General features: G+C 38.3%; 1 protein-coding gene across 2 annotated transcripts in view; it reads left to right on the top strand.

Moving 5' to 3' along the window:
• Nucleotides 1-19,144, top strand: part of LOC131152711 (2-oxoglutarate and iron-dependent oxygenase domain-containing protein CP2-like) — a 72,671-nt gene that overhangs the window by 31,577 nt on the left and 21,950 nt on the right. For both annotated transcript variants that reach the window (XM_058104523.1, XM_058104524.1), the window contains one exon: nucleotides 16,014-16,138. In XM_058104523.1, coding sequence (XP_057960506.1) covers nucleotides 16,014-16,138 — 125 coding nt within the window. The remainder of the gene's footprint in view (nucleotides 1-16,013; nucleotides 16,139-19,144) is intronic.

The following is a 19,144-nucleotide window of genomic DNA, read 5'->3' as shown; positions in this document are numbered from 1 at the left end:
AAAAGATCATCTTTTTCGAAAATATAGTCCAAATGGATAGGATTGAAACTATCTTCAATTTCCTGTTGGCTTCTTCTCATTGTATGTCTTAACTTTAACCTCATGCTGTAATGCACGAAAATAAGTTTTTGTAGTCTTATGTACTTTAATATATTTTTTATTTTCGTATGGATGAGGCTAAAGGTGCTCTAATTACGCTCACAGTTCAAAGCTGATGTGGTCTGACTAAGAACTCTGATTGCTATTCTTTAGAGCTTAGGAGCACACATGCCGTAATGAAATCCACCATTCGGCTACATGAATAATTAAAAAGAGTATTATGTCAGTATAGCATATTTTTCAAAAGAAAAATTTGAAAAAGAGAGAAAATAGATCCATTCATCCATTATTTAGCTATGTTTACCAGGATTTGTTTGTTTCACTGCCCTTTGAGCCAATGCGGTTCCAAATGTCTTCTTCCTATCTCGATATAGCAACAACTAAAATAGGATGATTGTAAAATATAATTAATTAATTACATATACTAATAATTATTCTAGAAAAAGTATTACAAAATACTAAAATAATTCATTATTCAATTTGATGGAACTAATACTTACTTGATTAATGGCCTGAATTTGAGTATCTATATCGGGTACCAACTTGGTTATCACTTTTTTAACCCCATCCATGACTTTTCTAGTAGTTTCAAGAGAGGGCGGGGCACCATAAAGAAATTGGGGGTTCAAAAAATATCCTAAAATTAAATTTACAAACATATTAATCAATAATAGTTTTTTATTGCAATTATGCATAATTTCAAAGTTAAAATAATAATACATTGTATTTGATTTACACTTACCAACAACGTGCAAATCTTGGTGCAATTTATAACTCCTCCGGTTGTCAATAATTTTCCAATGGTATTTGTAGAATCAACAATCTTTTTGTATGGCCAACTTCGCCCTATCAATTGCCTCATATATGAAACCCATGGTTGGTTTTTCATCACCATCAACCAATTTAAGAACTTTCACTAAGGGTTCGTGTACTTTAATTATATCAGAGGACTTTTGCCAAAACTCTTTACCTAAGATAATCTTCTTCACATCATATGCTAGGCCTGATTTTTTCATCCCAAATCTTGAGTTTTTCCAAGCATCAGATGTGAACGTTTCCCTCAATGCTTGTTTATGCCTAACAATAGTCTCTAAGGCAATAAAGTTGGTGGCAAATCGAGTGATGACAAGGCGAAGTAACTCAATTATTTGTGAATTTCTTCATGAAATTCACTGTCCATGTGTGATTGTAAATAAATGAGGTTATTATTTTTGCATCTTCTAAGACCTTCTTCACGTTACTTTTCTTACCAATGTCTTTAAGAATAAGGTCTATGCAATGAGCTGCACATGTTATCTGAAACAGATTGAGCCTCTTCTGCATTAATAATTCCTTCTTGCTGTCATTGCAGCTTCATTATCAGTTACTATTTAGACAACATTCTCCTCTCCATTTTCTTCAACCACTTCGTCCATTAATTTGAAATGAAATTATAGATTTAATCGTTACTACTACTTAATTAAAAACAGAAAAGTCCATAATACTATTTGCATATACAATCCAAATTAGAAAATTACCTGAAATAATATATAGTTGTTCGGCTTGGCACATTAGAGACATCAATTGACTTATGAATCACAGTGCCTTAGTAGACTAAAAAGTTTATTATGTATTTTCTAGTTGGTCCTAACCAACCATCATACATAATAGTTACACTTCCAAATGCCAGCAAAAGAAGATATGTAATCTTTCATTTCTCGATACTCTTGCTCCAAATAAATTTCGGATACCTCATAGGGTGATGGACCCTTCACCCCCTTTCCAACCTCTGCAGTAACATCAAGCATGGGTTGCATAAATAGAGAGTCAGCTACATTTGCAGGAATTCGATTATAAATTAGGAATTTTCCAACTGCTGTTCCTGATTTACTTTTTAAACCTTTAAGTAACTTAGTGTTGATTTTTGGTTGTTTTGCACTCTTGCTTCTTTCTTAAATAGGATCCATTGCCCTTAGTCGAACTTCAGGAGCATCGGGATTGATCCATTGTTATTCACTACCTCCAGCTTCTTGAACACTATAAGATTAAGTTCTATTGAAACCACTAGCACCACCATTGCCAGAGCCACCTCCCTCTTCATAAATATTACCCCCTCCAGTTATTCTTGCTTGAAATCTTTGTCTCTCTTCCCATTGTTGCTGTGATCATATACTTTCTTGTCGAGCAAATCTCATTCTTTCTTCTTCCGAGTCTTCTTCATCGCTAAAATTTTCAAAATCTCCTCTAATTTGAGCTTCTGCTTCTTTTTGCCTTTTTTGTTTGTCTTTTTTCTTCTCAGTATACTGTTGTAGATGTTTAATCATTTGTTCTCTTACTTGTGTGGTCACATTTGAGCATTCAGCCACTTGACCCTTTTTACGTGCCAAGTATTGTTTCAAGCGTGTAATGCCTCCTCTAATTATCTTCCCACACAATTTACACATAATAATATGTCTGTTACTGTCCACTAGAGTACCAAAATGCCATCCAATGTACTCACTAGCTAAGTTCTCATTTCCTTTCTCACGTGGCATCTTGATAGACTTGATTTGATGATCTCTACACAAAACATATAGAAAATACAAAGTTACAGTCCTTATAAAAAAAAATGAAAGGTATAATATAATTAGTAAATGCTAAATAGTAAGCACTAAATAGTCCTTCTAATTTTAAATATTTATTACATAAAAATAAAATATAATACTTGATTAAAAATAATAAGTAATGTTTATTTAAAATATTTAAATAATTGAATTTATTTCCCAAATCTTAGCAATTAGAAATTTAGGGTTTTAGGTAAACCTCATATAATATATAAATAATTAAAGCAGAATATAATATATAAATAAATCTAAAACTGATATAATAAATAATATATTAATATAATATAATATAAAAATTATATACTAATTTAAGATTTAACTGTTTAAGTAAATAAGAGGGGGAAAAAAAAGAAACTGGAAAAGTAAAGATTAAAGAGATAGAGTGAGAGATAAGTAAATAACTCAGATAAGGATTAATTAAAGTATGTGAGGAATGGAGTATTCCCAAGAGGGGGGGTGAATTGGAAATTTTAAATTTCCTAGGTTAAATTCAAATCACAAACAGTATTTCGCAACCTAGGGTCTTTCTAAGTAGTTACCAATTCCACAGATATACAAAGCATGTATGTAAAATGATCAAGACACTAAATAAATTAAACATACATGTACAAAAATTAAAGTGCGGAAAATAAAGAGCGTAGGGAAGAGAATAACACAGTTATTGTTATTGAGGTTCGGCCAAACTAGCCTATGCCCCCACCTCAAGCTATCCAGCGAGAAGATTTCACTAATTGCTCACTTAACTGGGCGGAGCGATGCCACTTACACTCTCCTTACGAGGCGGGGTCTCCCCAGCTCAACCAATTCTCCTTACAAGGTGGAGACACCTCGGTTCACTTTTCGGGCGGAACCAAGCCTTACACCCTTTATAGGATGGTGCATCTCCTAGCTAACCTAACCGGGTTCAAGCCAAATCAGGACTCCTTGCAGGGCGAAGTCTCCCTCTTCAGACCATGCCTGGAATACATAGATAATAATTTTTTGTACAAATAAATTGCTTCTCAGAAAGTAGACATGTACAATTTGAAGCTCTAAAATGCACTCACATAGATATGAAATAAAGCTCAAGTGAGTATGTATATTTTTCTCTTAAATGATTTTCCCAATAAAAGTGAGATTATGAAGAATAATTTTCTCAAGATTAAGAGACCTTTCAAACAAAGATATAATAGTTAAAAATATGCTCAAGGTTCTCTTGTCAATATTGTGAGAATTTTTCTCAACAATAATTTTTCAAATAATTTTCAAGGGAAAGTAGAGCTTGTGCTCACAAGATTTTTGTAATAGAGAACATGTGAGCTTTTGAAACTTGCAATGGATGTGCAAAAGATTCAAAGGCTAGAGTAAGGTTTTTCCCAAGAAATATATGGGAAAATCTTTAAGCTACTCTCAAAAAAGGATTTTCAATGTGAAGAATAAGTGAGAGTATATGCTTTGATGATGCAAATAAAATGCCTCAAGTAAATGCTCTCTTTCAAAAAGAATTTTTCAAATGAATATGGGAAGAGAGTAGGATGATTTTTGATATGAAGTATGAATGCTCTCTTAAAAAAGGATTTGAAGGGAATAAGTATAAGAGAGTATAAATCAATAGAGCACAAAAATATTTTGGGAGGATTTTCTATCTAAGCATCTTGCTAATTGAGCTTATGAATGGGGTATATATAGATTTTTCAAAATTTTGACCGTTTAGGGACACGGAGGGAATTTCAGAATAGTTTAATTACGAAAATAAACGTGTTTAGTGCTCAAAATATCGAGCAACCCGAGAGGGTTGGTCGACTGACGAAGGTGTCGGTTGGCCGACCACGTGAAAATCAAAGTCAATCCAAGAAGGTCGGTCGGCTGGGCAAATTGCTGGTTGGCTGGCCTCTTTGTGTTTTTAAAAAATTTGCGAGGCTTGATCGGCTGGGCAAGGGCTTGGTCGGCTGAGCCAGAGGAGAAATCCAACCCTACGTAGGTTCGGTTGGCCGGGGCACTCCTTAGTTCATTTGGGCCAGTCAACCGAGGAATTAGATAGGTCAAGAAATAGTGGTTAGTCGGCTGACCATTTCAAAAGAGAAATAGGTCGGTCGGCCGAGGCTATACTAAGCGGGCCACTTGTGCAAGGTCAGTCGACTGGGGCATTTAAAACTTGCATTGGTCGGTCGACTGAGGTTATTGAAAAATTGAGATTTTGCCCTGATTTTAACTCTATACATTTTCAAAAAACATAATAGAACCTTTATATGATTTTAGTCTTTGATGAAAAGGGTTTTTCGTGAAAGTTATGGTCCCTAAAGGTTAGTTTATGGTCGATCTAGATTCTAGAGCTTAGCAATCATATCATGCATGCCATGCATTATTACAGACCAAAATAGACTAAGTGCATTACAAATTAAAAATATGTCTTCTTTTCCTTTGTTCTTCTTTGTCTTTATGGAATACGCCAGACTGTGGTGGTCTTTAGGTCCTTCAGGCTTCCATTTCCTTTATCACATGTGCATGCTAAATTATAGACCTGTTTAAGCACTCAACGCACAGATAAGATCCAAGTGCTTTGTCAGCATCAAAATAGGGATCGGACTCAAAAAGTCAACAAAGTAGGGATTAAGAAGGATCACTAAGGGACCAAGCTGGGTATTGCACTACTGCGTGTGTTGGGTGTTGGACTGCTGAGCCTAGATGAGTCTTGAAGTGACGAAGACTCGAAAGTCGAAATTGAAGGACTATGAGTCTCCGTGACTGAGCGCGTTAGACTCCAAATCTCCAATCTAGCTCTCGTGCGTGCACTGGACCAGATTCCCCTAAGTCTCGAGTAGTCGAGTCTCTCTCTCAAGTCTCAACTCTTGAGTCTCATAGACGGAGATGGGTCTGGCAATTGGGGACGACTGGCGGAGGGCATTGATGTAGGGCTATCGGCGACTCGCGAAGCTACTACATGGCTGCGGCCGCTTGTTGGGGGTAGATATGAGGCTTCGAAGATCGAAATCGGAGAAATGGAGGAGGTGAAGGCTGACTACAATGAATAGTCCTTCTTATTCTTTAGCTTCCAAGTTCCAACAACAAATCAAAGGTACGATTTTAAAATTTCAGTCTTTTGAATGGTAGATCTGCGAGGATGAGTGGTTGGGAGAGGGGGAAAGCAAGGATTCGTGGGTGGATTCGAAGGAGACAAGTAGAGTGGCCGAATGGGATTGTCAGACTGTCGGCTAGTGTAACAGTTCATAACGAACCGTTATGAAGTGTAACGTTGCGTAATGTCCGTTATGGACTGTTACGGTCTTGAATTTTTTCTTCCCCGCAATATCGGTCCATGTTCGTTTTGACCCCCTCATTTTCCACATAATGGCCATTATTTAAAACCATGCTACTGGTAGTGACCAAAGGGCAGTTGCATATGTTAAGCTGTGGGGTCAAGCTAAATTTCAAATCAAGGACTTGGGTGCTGTGTGTTACTTGAATATATTTCAGCTATATGCCTTGTACTTGCTAGGTGAGACTAAAAGTATGAGATTTATTCCCAAGATCAGAGTTAACAAAGTTTAGTTTGCAGTAGAAAAGATGAAAAATGGAAAAGCTATAGAACTAGATAACATCCTAATTGTAGTTTGGAAATGCTTAGGTAATAACGGAATAAACCAGCGAGATCCAGTAATATTCTTGATCCTAGATGGTCCCCACACATCACTATGAATCATTGAAAAGGATTGGGATGTTTTGTAGGGTCGGTTGGGATAAGATTTGCGAACATGTTTTGAAAATTGACACATCTCACACTGAAAATCATTTGGATTTTTTTATTATTGAATAATGAAGGAAAGAGTTTCTTGAGATACAAGAAATTTGGATGTCCTAACCTATAGTGCCACAACATAATTGCACCATCATTGTTAGAACGAATGACAGAAAAATAACTTTGACTTCTAGACACTTAACAATCGGATTTGTGAGTTGTTCCTTGAGGAGGATCATTAACCTCAAGAAGATAGAGCCCTGAACACATCTTAGCACTGCCAATCGTCTTCCGCAAGTCCAAGACTTGAAATTCACACATATTTGGGAAAAATTTAGTAACACAATTGAGATCCTGAGTGAGTTTACTAATAGACAATAAATTGCAATCCAAATTTGGCACTAATAGAACTGAGTTGTGTTAGGTTCTCTGAAATTTTAACAGAACCTGTACCAGCCACCTTTGAGAGTAAACCATCTGCTATCCTGACTATTAAATTTTCATATAAGGGACTATAAGTAGAAAAAAAAATTTCTATCTCCGGTCATATGGTCCGATGCTCCAGAGTCTATAATCCATGGACCTAGCTTCTCCTTTTTAACATTAAGAGCGCTTAAAAAATTACCTTTGTGTGCCAAAGAACTGGTACCAACCACAGTAGTAGGGGCTGCTGAAGATTGGCTGAACATTTTCTGCAATAATTTTGAGCTGCTTCTGTTGCCTGAGACCATGGCTTCCTGATGGTGGTGATGTTTGAGACTGAAGAGGTGGAGTTGCGTCTCCCAGTGGCCATACCGTATTTGGTCATATGAGAAGATTAGGGTTTAGAGGATGCTCTGATACCAAGTTGAAATGTGAAAAAGAAAACTGAATATTTCACTTACTTATGAAAAAGATTACATTCCCTTTAAATATATGATAATTCTTATCTAATTACTAGGGATATTTACAACCTACTGAAAATAGAATATCCTATTTAAAATGGAAAGCAGTAAAATAGGAAAGACTATCAACAAAATCGGGTAACATGCTACCCAAATCCCCTAGGATCGTGGAACCAAAAATTGTTAACAAATCAACTGATTTGTTAGCTGTAAATCTCCTAAAGATTAGCCTCTAATAAAGGCTAACAGATATCTAATAATTCTACACTTCTATTTATGCTAGTCCAAATATTGAAGGATTACAGAGTTTTTCTTTCCATTTTGCTTAACAATTCTTATTTGTTCAGAACTTCCTGAGATCTGGAAGTGTGGGTGTGGGTTGAGGATTCACCCAACAGCACCTTCCATGCCCTCCACCGCTGCATTTCTGTGTAAGATGATCTCTTTGCCCCTACATACTGCTGCTATTAATCCTAGTCTGTTACATGCAATCTAGAATGCGACTCCCCACTTCAATGGCCCTCTCCCTGACTCACTCATTGGGTACATTCAAAGCTGCTAACCCACTTTTCCCCATATTAATGTTGAGACTAGATACCCTCTAGAAGATTTGGAGAATACCAGAAATTCTTCTGAAAGAGGCACTATGATCAAGAAAGAACATGGTATCATCAACAAACTGGAGATGGGAAAGCACCACATCATCTCCCCCAACTTTTACTCCTTAACTAGCCCCCTCTCCACAGCCCTATCCACTATCATGGTCAACATATCTGCTACAAGAACAAATATAAAAGGGGATAAAGGAACACCTTGTCTTATGCCCCTAGAAGTGCTAAACCAAGAATTGGGTTTGCCATGTACAATCATCGAGAAAAACACATTCGAAAGACAGCCCTTAATCCAAAGACGCTAATGCTCACTAAAAGCCTTCCTCATAAAGACTTAATCCAAGAAGCTCCAACTTACTCCAACATAGCTTTCTCAAAGTCTAATTTAAAACAAACCCTCTCTTCTTATCCCTACAACAATCCTCTACGACCTCATTAGCCACAAGAATGGCGTCCACTATTTGCCTCCCCACAAACACACTTTGGGCACTAGATATAGTGTTAGCGAGCACCGCACTCGACCTATTAGCTAAAATCTTAGTAATAATTTTGTACTCACTAGAAACAAGACTAATACTGTTGTTCACCACACCAACAATCACTCGGGTGTGATACCAATTGTTCTTCCCAAACAATCAGCACTTAGAAATCAATTGTCGGTGCCGAGTGTGCGTAGCGGAAGACCTCACATGAACTCTCACGAAGTAATCAATGGAACAAGCAAGCAAACTTGATGATGAACTTATACTAAACAAGCAACCCCTTAACAATGAGAATCAATGTAAGCAATAACCAAAAGACACAAGAATTTACGTGGTTCGACAATTTGCCTACATCCACGAGAGCATCGGCTGTTTTCACTATCTCAATGAAGCTTACACCAAGCTTGTGAAGCTTACATGAAGCTTAATCAAACTAGGGTTACATAATAATGATTATATACTAATCTAATGCGTACAGAAGACCTCTAGTTAATCTAAAATACTTCTATAACAATCCCCCGGAGGAAATTCCTCCAAAAACTCCCAATCTTCTGATCTCCGATTCAAAATTCCGTGACGTCCGTGAGTGAAACCGTTGACGGTTTAGGCCAAACCGTTGACGGTTTGAAGCCGAGAATAATACCTTTGCAGCACTGCCTGAAACCGTCGACGATTACACCAAAACCGTCGACGGTTTGCCCTCTATCCTACAATCCTGCAACTCTCTCTTTGCCCCTTGCTTTACGGTGCTTTCCATGGTGCATGCGTTCCACTTAGAATATGAGCCACATCCCCAACAATCTTCACTTTGGTGAATATTCACCAGTTAGGAGAAATCTGAAAGCATAACCCCGTTGCTCCTCCTGGGCTAGTCGATTGGGACCCGCCTCCCGTCTAACACCTGGAGACGTAAACCAAGTCCAAGCAACGCTTGAATTTGACCATGGTAATGAGAACTCCGCCTAGCTGAACACCTAGCTCCTTGAACGATCCTCTAAATCACAATGCTACCTTGGCAGCCTTAGCCACTGCCAAGAACTCCGATCCAGTTGCGACCAGTGTGACCTGAGACTATACCATAGACTTCCAACAATTAGGCCTTCCCATAACGTACCCCATTGTAAGCCTACTATCATCCAAGTCCCCTGTGTAGCCTCCATCCATGAACCTCGCAACTGACAGATTACTCTGTTGCCCACCGAAGTACCCCATTGCACTAGGGTAGGAAACCTATGAAACGTCTTGAACATCATCGTCTGTCCTCGAGTACTGAGCGGTAGACTGTTTACTTTGATTCACTAATGGTGTATCGGTGATTGGTTTAACATTAACCATGCTAAACCTCTCCAACACCTGATCCACAAAACCACCCCAAGATAATCTCAATCTTCCTGTAACTTTATCCTTGTGAATCTCCAACGCAAGAATACCCTTGCCAGCTCCCAAAATGTTCATGTCAACTTCCTTTCTCGACAAAGTCGTCAACTGATTTACCTCAATTGGAACCTTCCTAGCAATCGACATGTCACTCACATAAAACAATAGAATAATTGCCCACTTGCATCCTCTCCCCCAATGGGAGCTCCACCAACCCTCACGTTTGATTCTTATACAATAGCTCCATCTCGTCCACCATGACACCTGTCCACCTACTATTCTCTTGGCCGTGCACTGCTTCTTGAAATGTAGTAGGATCTTTCTTGGTAGTAATGGATGCATAAGACATCAGATCATACTTGGGCGGTGGCCTAATAATGCCTTTAAGCCCATTGTGATCCTGTTGGTCTCCCGAGCTTGAACTCCCTGCATTATGACCAATGTCATCTCTACCTTGAGTCTGTAACTCCACCTGCATCACAATCTCCTTTTCACTCCAATTTGTCCTATGATAGTACAAGCCTCCTAAGTTAGAACTCCCTGCACTTCTGCCTTGAGTCTGCAACTCAATCTGCACAACATGCTTATTGCTGCTATTGTAGCTTTCTGGCACCCGTTTCTCTTCATCTACCTAAGTACGTTGTCTCATGACTTAAACACCTAAAACCTTGTCTCCACCAATTGCCATCCTATTTGCCATTGGATCACCTAGCTTGAACCTATATTTCTTATATACCAAAACGATGCACTGTACGGACATCACCCCAAGCCTAGATCCCACCTCAATAGTAACATGCATGGCTGGACTTCCAAACTCTCTCAAATCAGAGAATTATACCGCATAACCTGTCAAAGCCTCTCCTCCAACTCTCCCATGTAGTGATACCTTTAGTGATCGATTAACCGAGAAACTCGCCATACTTGTTGACTTCACCAATAAGTTCCTTGCAAGACCTGCATACCCCATGCTCTGCTCACAAAACTCCTTGAACACCAGCGTACTCAGCACCAATATCCGACCTGAGGAACTCTCTCTCTGTTTGGTACTCTATCTCAGCCACAAGTTATACCTGACAAACATCTCCAACTTGTGCCGCATGAGATACCTCTAGACCTTTTGTGATAACCTTACGAAATACCCATGTCTAACCCGTGATGCTACCCTCACCAGTCCCCAAACATCCATAACAATGCAGTTAAGAATATTCTCCGTTTTGTGTGTGGTTGTATTACACAAAACTGTATTTTCTAACTCAGAACTCTTAACTACAGTTCCACCTACAACTGTGTTACCCTGCAGTGTATAGATATTACCTGCTATCCTTTGTCCCCTTATTACCATTAAAACACCATCACACACCATCATCGTCCCACTTTTAGACTTGTAACTATTCCCGTTACAATCCAAAATACCCAATGATATCACATTCTCCCGTAGATCAGGTACGTGCCTTACCCCACATAACGCCCTTGCCACACCATCGTACATCTTGATCCTGATACCCCCCATTCTGAAAACTTTGCAGACCGCACCATTTCCCATTAGAATGGGATCAGAACTCACCAATCTATAAGAGGTGAACTAGGCTTTGTTGGGTGTTACGTGAAAAGAACATCCCGAGTCTAGGATCCAAGAATCCGTGAGGTGTTCTAAACCCGATGAAACATAATGCATCTCAAAATCACTATTCCCCGAGTCTCCTTCTTCCACTACATTCGTGGATTTTGACGAACCCTCTTGAGTTTTTCCTTTCCCCTTCTCCCACTCTGGACATTCCAGTTTTATGTGTCCTAGTATCCCGCACCTAAAACAACGAACGTCCTTCCTTCTCCTGGACTACAATTGAGTTTTATTACCACTCAATTCGCTCCAAGACTTGCCTCTCCCACGATCCTGATTACCTTTCGCCACGAGCCCTTCACCATGTGAACCCTCTTTGCTGGTCTTCTTCCTTTGATGGAATCTCAGCAATGCACTCGTGATGTCCTCCAACTCCAGGGTTTCTTTCCCCCAAGTCAGCGTCGTAACGAGATTCTTGTACTTAGGCGATGTAGGTAGGGAATTCAGCAGTATCAACGCTTTGTCCTCTTCCTCGAACTTCACATCAACTCGCCCCAGATCACTAATGATCTGATTAAATGTGTTGATGTGCTGAGTCAAGTCCGAACCCTCTGCCATCTTAAGCCAATATAATTTTTGCTTAAGATACAACTTGTTCATCAATGACTTGGACATGTATCGACGCTCCTGTTTCAGCCAAACCACTGCCGGCGATTCCTCATCCATGACGTGATACAAACATGTAATTGGTCAGACATAACCTGATAGTGGACACAACTTTTGCTTCCAGCTCCTTCCAACTTGCGTCTTCCATGCCTTTCAGCTTCTTTTCGTATAGATCCTTCACCATCCATTGCTGCACCAGCAAGTCCTTCACCCTCCTTTGCCAAAGCCTGAAATTCCCCATTCAATTGAACTTACCAACCTCGAACCTTGCAGAAGAAATCCTAGCCATTGCGAACTAATAGCTTTGATACCAATTGTTGTGCAAACAACAACCTAGCTCTTATACGAATTGTTGTTCTTCACACCAACAATCACCCGAGTCTGATGCCAATTGTTCTTCCCAAACAATCAGCACTCAGAAACCAATTGTCGGTGCTGAGTCTGTGCAGCTGAAGACCTCACACGAACTCTCACGAAACAATCAATGGAACAAGCAAGCAAGAAAGCACTCGATGATGAACTATACTAAACAAGCAACTACTCAACAATGAGAATCAATGAAAGCAATAACCAAAAGACACAAGAATTTACGTGGTTCGGAAATTTGCCTACGTCCACGGGAGCAGCGGCTGTTTTCACTATCTCAATGAAGCTTACACCAAGCTTGTGAAGCTTACATGAAGCTTAATCAAACTAGTGTTACATAATAATGATTATATACTAATCTAATGCGTATAGAAGACCTCTAGTTAATCTAAAACACTTCTGTAGCATTGCCTGAAACTGTCGACGATTACACCCAAGCTGTCAATGGTTTGCTCTCAATCTTGCAATCCCGCAACTCTCTCTTTGTCCCTCCCTTCACAGTGCTTTCCCCGGTGCATGTGTTCCACTCAGAATATAAGCCACATTTCCAACAAATACGTCTAAAGTCCTTATCCTTAATGGACTTAGATTTTTTGGGCAGCAAGGTCATAAAGGAGGAGTTGATTGTTTTGGTCAAATTCCTATTATCAAAGAATTTAGTAAAAAATTTCAATAAATCACTCTTAACAACCTCCCAACAATCTTGGAAAAAAGTAATGTCAAAGCCATTTGAACCTAGGGCCTTGTCCCTTTCCATCCCAACAACGACTTCTCTCACGCCCTCCTTAAATGTTCTCTCTAACCAACTATTTTGGTTGGCAATGATAGGGTTCCAATCTAGCCTCTCTGTCATTGGTCTGCGCTTATCGTCCTCTAAATACAAATTCTAAAAGAAATTAGTAATAACGGAAGTGATCTAATGATGCTTATTAGATACTTTCCCATCCCCCATCTCTAACTCCTTAGTCAAATTCTTACTCTGTCCATTGGCTAGCCTGTGGACAAAAAGAGGAATTACTATCACCATATTTTGCCTGTTTAAATTTGGTCTTTTGTCTCCAACTCTTCAATCCTAGGAAATAATCTCTTCCAATTCATTCTTTCCAGGAAACTCTCCTATTCTCCTCACTAACTAAAAAAGACTAACCTCCTCCTCCTTCCCACCCATGGATTCCAGCTCACCCATAATTCTCAACTTTCTAATTCTAACATCCCCAAACTCTTTATTCCACACTTTCAGCTTTTCCTTCAAAAGTTACAGTTTTCATGAATCTAAAACCTCCTCCCCCCCCCCCCCCCCCAAAAAATCCATTTCCTACCCCTACAACTCCCTGGTCGGAGATTTGAAAGGCACATAATTCAACTACCTATTTTCGAATCTAAAAGGAGCAGGTCCCCACGCCACCTTATTGGATTCTAAAAGAATAGAAAAGTAATCGGATGTGATCCTAAGAAGAGTATGGGAACTGTTCTAAAACTTGTCCTCCCACTCCTTTCAAAATAAAAACCTATCCAATCTACTAGCCACTACTCTAGTCGGCCTAACGTACCAAGTAAAAGAGGCATTCCCCAAGAGGATATCTCTCAAACCACTATCGCTAATCAACGAATCAATGTGCTGCATGCTAGCAGACACTCTAACACCCCCCCCCCCTTTTTTTTTCTCTTTAGGAAATATCACTACATTAAAATTGCCTCCAACAATCCACTTAGGAGCAGAACCATAAATGGCATACAATTCTTCTTAAAAGGAGCTTTTGATAGTTGCTCACAAGGGTCTATATATTGAGGAAACCCACCACTGCCCCTTTGGCCGTCTCTCTCACTTAAAAAAGCACGGAAAGGGAAAAAAAACTGTCAGTTTGTCCACTTTGGATACTTTTTAAGAGTCCCACATGATGAGTGTACCACCAAAGGCGCCACGTGAGGGCAAAAGTTTTCAATCTCTACTATGGTCCACCCCCCCTGAAAAGTTAGGTGCACAAGCATCTCGAATTTGAATTTTAAATAGCTGTTTAAAAACTAGCCATTCGAGGGTAAGTCGCTTGAGCCCTTAGGGGTAAGTCGCTTGAGCCTTCTGAACACTGCAAAATTTTTAGTTTAAAACAGTGTCAAGCGACTAAGGATTCAGGGGTCAGTCGCCTGGACCTATACTGCCTGTTCAAAATCAGTTCAGGAAAATCTTCAGTCGCCTGAGGTCTAAAGCTCAGTCGCATGAACAGTTATAAAAACTGTTTTTGAGGTTTGTTTCCAAAATCCTTAGCGATCTTGCTTTGATACATTTAAAAACATTTTCCGGGGTTTTCAAAGTAAGGTCTCTAAGTCCATATCAACCCTTAATGAGCTTCAAAGCATTCAAAATGATATTTATAATGAAGTACTTACATAAGACTTCCTAAAGACTTTAAAAACTCTCGAATCTTGAAGTTTCATGTATTTCTTTGCTTTGAGTCATATTTGCCTTGAGCTTGAGTATTCTTTAAGCTTCCACATGTTTTGAACATCTTGGTCTTCTTGAGCTTTTCTTTTGATCACCTTGTTGATGAAGTATAGCTTTATGGTACTTGTGATCTTGAACTTTCATTTCTTTGAACCTTTTGAACTTTGTTATACTAGGTTTCTTGAAACATCATCACTTAAACAACAACTTGTTAAATTAACCTTTATTTGTTATCATCAAAACAAGATTCGAAAGCCATGTTAGGTCGATAGTCTCCCCCTTTTTGATGATGACAAATAAGGAGCAAAGATGAGAGAACCTTGATAAGGCTCCCCCTTACAATAAGCATACCTTATAACAATATGTAAAATGATGAATTCAAATTTAAGTTCAAAGCTCAATAAATCATAATCAAGTATTATAGTATTATAGTATTATAGCTCATTTCAGCATACGTAGTATTAAGATCATGTGTCAAGTCATTATTTAAAGTATTATCTCAAATATTTATAGCTTATGCTTGTGTCAAGTTATTCATGCTCTCATTTCAAATTTTTATAGCTTATGCTTGTGTCAAGTCATTCATGCTCCCCCTTACAATAAGCATACCTTTGATGAAAGTTTTTCACAAGACAACAATCAAACTTGTGCTTCTCAAAAGTTTTTCAAATATGACAAAGAAGGTAGGTCCATTAATGAGTATTATAGCCCTTTGAAGGATATGTGGTGGCAATTCAACATCTATCAATGATTAATTCCAACATTGAGATGATTAAGAAGCAAAGGGCAGAGTTCTTGGCTGCCAAGCTTTTGAAATCATTTTGTCCATAGTGCATTTTGTGAATGAAGAAATTTTCATTCTTCTATTTTTCTTGCTCAGAATTCAAAATGTTCCTCAGATTTGCTGTTGAGGCTTTGTTGTTACACTTCTTGATTCTTTTCCCTTCTCTTATCATCTTTCTTTCTGTATTCATGTTGGTGTATTGTGCTGGTCTGGGCATCCTTACAAACTTCTCGGTTCCTATCTTTTTATTTCAGTACATTTTCTTGATTTTGTGGTGCCATGGAATTGCTAATTGCCTATCATGTGCATATTTTTCCCTTTCTTAGTTGTTTACTATTTATCACATGTTAATTTAATTTTGGTTGTTTTTTTCAGATAAATATTATTTACGAGAATGTCATTGCTTCATTAACTTTTAGGAGATCCAATTGGCTTTTCATTTCCAGGTTTTCATGTGGATGATTCAGAAGTCACTTTGAATGTTTGCTTGGGTAAAGAATTTTCTGGTGGAGAATTGTTCTTTCGGGGTGTTCGTTGTGATAAACATGTAAATACAGAAACTCACTCGGAGGTACGTTGATTTTTTTGTTCCATTTTACTTTGAGTGGGATTGGTTTATTTGAGTTTTGTTTGGTTTTTAGTCATATATGGCTACTGGTCCATATGACTAATTATATATAACTGTCTTCATGCCCATATGACGATACATTTTTTAAAAACTTCACACCAGTTATTTTCCTAACTGCATAGTGCATACAACTCAACATTGTTGATTTTTTTTCTTGCGTTTTTCATTTTTTTTTTCTTGACTTAAAAAAGAACAACAACAACATTGTTAGTACACAATTCATTAATATTTTTTTTATAGCAAAAGAAAATGAATTCATTATAGCAGGAAGAATATACAGGGTGGAGAATGAGGAAAAATCCTCCTCAAAAAAGGAAGAAAAAAGAAAAAAATAAAGCAATTGTTAGGAGAAAATATGTTATTTTAGTGAACAGTGGTGGGGTTAATTTTGTCCTAAGGATTTTTTTTTTTTTTAATATATAAGAGGCCAGACCTAGAGCTATACATAAGGTTCCTAGGAAATTGCCACCACTTTTCTTTTTTTCCTCTCACATTCTTTTTCTTTTCTTCTTTGGTCCACTAAATTTACAATATGGTACCTATGGTAATCTCCTCTAAATCTGATTTATCTGAGCTGTTTTACCCTCTTATCTTGTCTTAGTTCTCAAATATGTTTTTCTGGTTGGTTTGAGAGTCTTTCATAGTCACTCTCATCTTGGTTTGGTGGTGCAACATCCTTGATAGGATGCTTTGTATGTTTCTGATGATTTGCTGATGTGAAGCAATTATGATGTGTTTGGGTATACTACTGTTGCTGTTTTGCTGTTCACTGGCTGGTTGTGGCGTTATGATGCTGTTTTAATGTTGTGTGTTCGTGATTGCTTGCTTTCTTGAAATCTTGTATCTGTTTGTTTTGATGGTGTTCAAAAACTATATTTCATGGTCTTGCCTACACTTGCTTCTAGTTGCTGTGAGCAATAATGCCTGCAGTTGCTGGGCTGCCCTGTAGTTTAGCCTGTGGTGCTTGTTGTGGTCTGCATTCTTCTGTGCAGCCAAGTAATTCATCATAGGATTGTAACTTAGAGCTTCCTCTTGAAGTTTTGGATCTTTGAAGTTCTCAAGTGCTACTTTGTGGCTTTGTGTGCTGCCTAATTTTGCATGGTCGTGTTTTTCATTCCCGCTACTAGTGTGTGCTGATTGTAGTGTGTAAGGGGTGGTTTTGATGGCCCTTATAGAGAGAGCTTCATCTGATGCTATTAACGTACATATCACAGCCATATGGTTGGATCCTCCACCTATCACGTGTGTATGTTAACATGAAGGGGAAGTCCAAGAATGTATTTGTTGCATTCTCCTCTGTCTTTAGATTCCCAAGGATTATGAAGATTGGATGAAAGAGAATGACGTATTGCTTGTGCGGTTGTGGAATAGCATGGAGCCACGAAATGCTGCAAACATGATGTTTCATAGAACAGCCAAGGTCATGTGGGATGATCTTCTTGTAAGCTTCTCATAGGATAAAATCAAACAAATGTTTTTGACCTATATGAGAAGTTTTTCAAGTATGACCAAGAAGGTAGGTCCATTAGTGAGTACTAGAGCACATTGGATGGTATGTGGGAGGAACTCAACATCTACCAACTAACTCTGACATTGAGATGGTCAATTTTTAGGAGGTGAAGGTGTAAGGCAAGGCATTTCAACCGTTGAGAGGTGAGAAATAAGCCTGAAGGCATTGGGACGTAAACCTTTTGAGATTTTTTTTTTAAGATAAAAATTTGAAAAAAATTTATATATATATAAATAAATAAAAGAGAAGAAAATCACAAATGTAATGTACTACAAAAAAATCAAATTATTTGCAAACTACTTGTCAGCCATTCAAAAATTGCTAACTTGAATGCGTTACATAAATCATGATAAGAGATAGCTATAAAATTACAAAGATCAATTTATTTTGAAGATATACAAATCTCAGTTATTTTGGAAAGGTTGATGTTCAAAAGTTTTAGAAATCAACTCATGTTATGACATTCCTTTTATGTAAACATGGAGTAAAATTTTCTAGCCAAATCTAACTTGAGAATTGCACCGCCTAAAGGTTAAAGCCTCAGCTAAAAAGGTGCAAAAGGCGTGCATTTTTTACAAATGCACAAGCCTCCACATGTAGTGCATCAACCTTTTTGGGATTTGGTATTTTAAATTGAGCCACAAGGTGTTTTAGGCATGTCTTGCCTTGAGGCGAGCCTCGTTTGAGCTTTTTAAAACATTGGATATGATTAGGAGGCAAAGGGCAGAATTTTTGGCTGCCAAGGCTGCTTTTTTTTTTTTTTTGGGGGGGGGTTAGGGTTGAGTCCTGAGGTTTAGCCAATCCATGAATGAAGCATATGCTAGAATCCAACAGATTATCAGAGCTTAGTCTTCTTCTCAATTTTCTCTAATGATAGCTCAACCATGGCTAGTACTGCCTCCAATTGTGGCAGAGGAAGTGTTTGAGTACAAGGACAGGGTTTTGAAAGCAGCTGTAACATAGGTAGTGTATCAAGACAAGGAGTTCATTGTGGCAATTCTCACATTTGCACAAATTGTGGCAAGGTTAACCATACTATTGGTCGTTGTTGGGATCTTCTTGGGACATCGACTTGGGCCAATAAGTCGCTTGTAGAGGGTGATTCCATGGTTGAAACTTCAAGTACTGTCAATCTTTCCACATGGTTCAAATCCAAACTCTGTCTTCTACATCTAATGCTACTATGGCTCATTCTAGTACAGCCGAGCTTCTTGCCTCCTCATCCTCTTCACCCTTGGTTATTGATTCAAGTGTCTCCTTCCATGTGACAAGTAGTCCTAATTTATTTTAGTTCTTGAAAACCACTACTTCATGCTCTAAGGTTACTCTTTCTTGTTACACTAGTTTTCTGGTTGTGGCTATATTCCTTCGTTTCCTTCTATGCCTCTTTCCTCTGTGTTATATGTGTTTAAAATTTCCTTGAACCTGCTATCAATTAG

Source organism: Malania oleifera, chromosome 4, assembly GCF_029873635.1.
Source record: "Malania oleifera isolate guangnan ecotype guangnan chromosome 4, ASM2987363v1, whole genome shotgun sequence".
NCBI classification, from domain to species: domain Eukaryota; kingdom Viridiplantae; phylum Streptophyta; class Magnoliopsida; order Santalales; family Ximeniaceae; genus Malania; species Malania oleifera.
Note: the sequence above shows the minus strand (reverse complement) of the source record. Positions and strands in the feature narration are given on the sequence as shown.